This window comes from Vicia villosa, unplaced genomic scaffold (assembly GCF_029867415.1).
Source record: "Vicia villosa cultivar HV-30 ecotype Madison, WI unplaced genomic scaffold, Vvil1.0 ctg.000122F_1_1, whole genome shotgun sequence".
NCBI classification, from domain to species: domain Eukaryota; kingdom Viridiplantae; phylum Streptophyta; class Magnoliopsida; order Fabales; family Fabaceae; genus Vicia; species Vicia villosa.
The window spans coordinates 41675-43864 of NW_026705024.1; the positions used below are offsets into that span (position 1 = coordinate 41675).

The 2190-nt window shown below is 36.1% G+C and overlaps 1 protein-coding gene across 1 annotated transcript; it reads left to right on the top strand.

Annotated features, from left to right (window-relative positions):
* The first annotated feature begins 247 nt into the window (after positions 1-247).
* Positions 248-932, top strand: LOC131624440 (uncharacterized). The gene is made up of 2 exons (XM_058895376.1): positions 248-601; positions 683-932. Exons 1-2 carry the CDS (start codon positions 248-250, stop codon positions 893-895), a joined length of 567 nt encoding a protein of 188 aa, XP_058751359.1. The 3' UTR covers positions 896-932.
* The last annotated feature ends 1258 nt before the right edge of the window (positions 933-2190 follow it).

A 2190-nucleotide genomic window follows, 5' to 3' on the forward strand; every position in this document is an offset into this window, starting at 1 on the left:
ATTATGTACTAATTCTTGTACCAATACTGATGTAATAATTCTTGTAACTTGTTTCATGTTGTAAACAGGGTAGGCCTAAGGGACCAGTTAACAAAGCTGGCCCTAATAAAAAGACAGTTAACTCTAACAAGGCTGGTAATTCACATGAAAATGTGCAAGATGGAAGTGGTGTGCAAGCTGAAAATGGGCAAGCTGTAAGTGTGCAATTCCAACTCAGGCTTCTACAACTTCAAGAGAAGCATTGAGAATGTATTGTGGTCTTTCTCCTGAGGATTTGGAAGCTTTGTTGGATGGGCAGGATGAGAATGACATACTTGATATTCAACCACTAAGTGTTGACACTAGTGCACCACCTAATGCTGATCAGAACTTTAGTGCACCTGGGACCCAAACTGCTAACATTAATCAAGATGCTGATATGAACCATGATGCCTCACCTATTAAGAGAACTAAGCCCAGGATGTTTTTTGGTCCACGTCCAAAGATAAGCAAGTCTACAAAAGCTATGTCTCCAAATGCTAAAAAGCCAAAGTCTCCACTACCAAATATGTCAAAGTATCCAATTCAACATGAGTCTCCAAAGCAAACTATGAGTGATCCTGTAATTACTTAATATACTTCATTTCAATACTCATGTTGTGAAACTTGTGATTTAGGATGTGTACTGATTCTGTCATTTCAGGTGAAGGCTATGATAAGCAAGAAAAAGAGAGCAACACATGGTGGGACACCTACAAGGAAAAGCGACCGCTTAATGACTTTGAAAACCCGTGCTATAACTGGCTCTGGAAAGGATTATGATGATCCACTTGTCATCCAAGATGAAGACTTTGAAGTTGACAATGGTGTTGGAAAGACCTCTTGGAAGAATATCAAGAAGAATATGACTCAGTGATTTATAATATATGCAAACTTTTGTTGTTTTGAAGTGATGATATGTATGCACACTTTTCTAATATTGTTATGTGGTGATATTGTATGCTTTATATGAACTAGTGCTTTATGTGAACTAGTGCTTTATGCACTCTTTTTGGAATCTCTGTAACATGTAGTGAACTAGTGCTTTATGCACTCTTTTTGGAATCTCTGTAACATGTAGTGAACTAGTGCTTTATGCTCTCTTTTGGAATTAATATAATATGTTTTGAACTAGTGCTTTATGCACTCTTTTGGAATTAATATAACATGTTTTGAACTAGTGCTTTATGCACATTTTAAACTTATGTCATGTTATTTCTCCACTGTCAATTAATATGCTTTCAACTTATGCACATTTTGAAACCTATGTCATGTTATTTCTGTTATGTGTTTACAATTAACATGAGATTTACACACATCTTTTTTCTTCCATGGCCTTATGCTCTCAACTTATGTACTGTCAATTTAACACCATCAATTACAGTTAAAACATAACATCATTAACAATAGATAACAACCATTGAACCATAATACACATGTTGTTTCAATTAAAATTATAGTAGAGCCACGGTACACAAAAGAAACACCTTGTCAACACATTAGAACCACCCTACAATTGAACAACTAAACATATCATAAGCATTTCAATAACTCTGATCATTACTTGACAATAACTCTCATCAATACATATATTTCATTGCCAAATACAAATTTAACATAATGGAAACTACAAGACAAGTCTTAAGCATTTTTCCTAAATTTTCTTCTTCCTTGAGTTTCTTCTTTAGCATCTTGTTCTTCTTCTTCAAATTTTCGTGCAGATCTTTCAAATAAACCTTAGCATCCACTTCTTCAAACTCATACTTCAACTTTGGCACTTGATCAACTCCAACATCTCCCATCTCATCTGCCCATATAAACAAATCCCAAGTACCGACAGTATTCCAGAAAGGACATCTCCAGAATAATCTCCCTTTGTTTGCTCCCTTCTTGCAAAGGTAAGACACCATCGGTCTGTTACATCCACATAGCCGACCAGTTCAGGTCTTCAACGAAGCGGATGAAAACGACCAATCAGAGCTTGCCTTCTCCATGGAAGAAAGAAACGGAGAAATAATGAACGGAAGATGAAGAATGGGTACGCGAAGGAAGAAAGGAACGAAGCAACAACAATGGACGAAGAGAGAGCTGATAGATGAAGAAAGGAATTGGGTTAAACTAATTTGTCATCAGGCTGTTATAAGAAATTAATCCACGTAGGTCAATGAAAAA

What these genes read in the sequence shown, in the direction of transcription:
- LOC131624440 (XM_058895376.1), top strand. Translation starts at nt 248, where the DNA reads ATGTATTGTGGTCTTTCTCCTGAGGATTTGGAAGCTTTGTTGGATGGG. An exon ending in AGCAAACTATGAGTGATCCT is followed by an intron (nt 602 to 682) that starts GTAATTACTTAA and finishes CTGTCATTTCAG; the next exon opens with GTGAAGGCTATGATAAGCAA.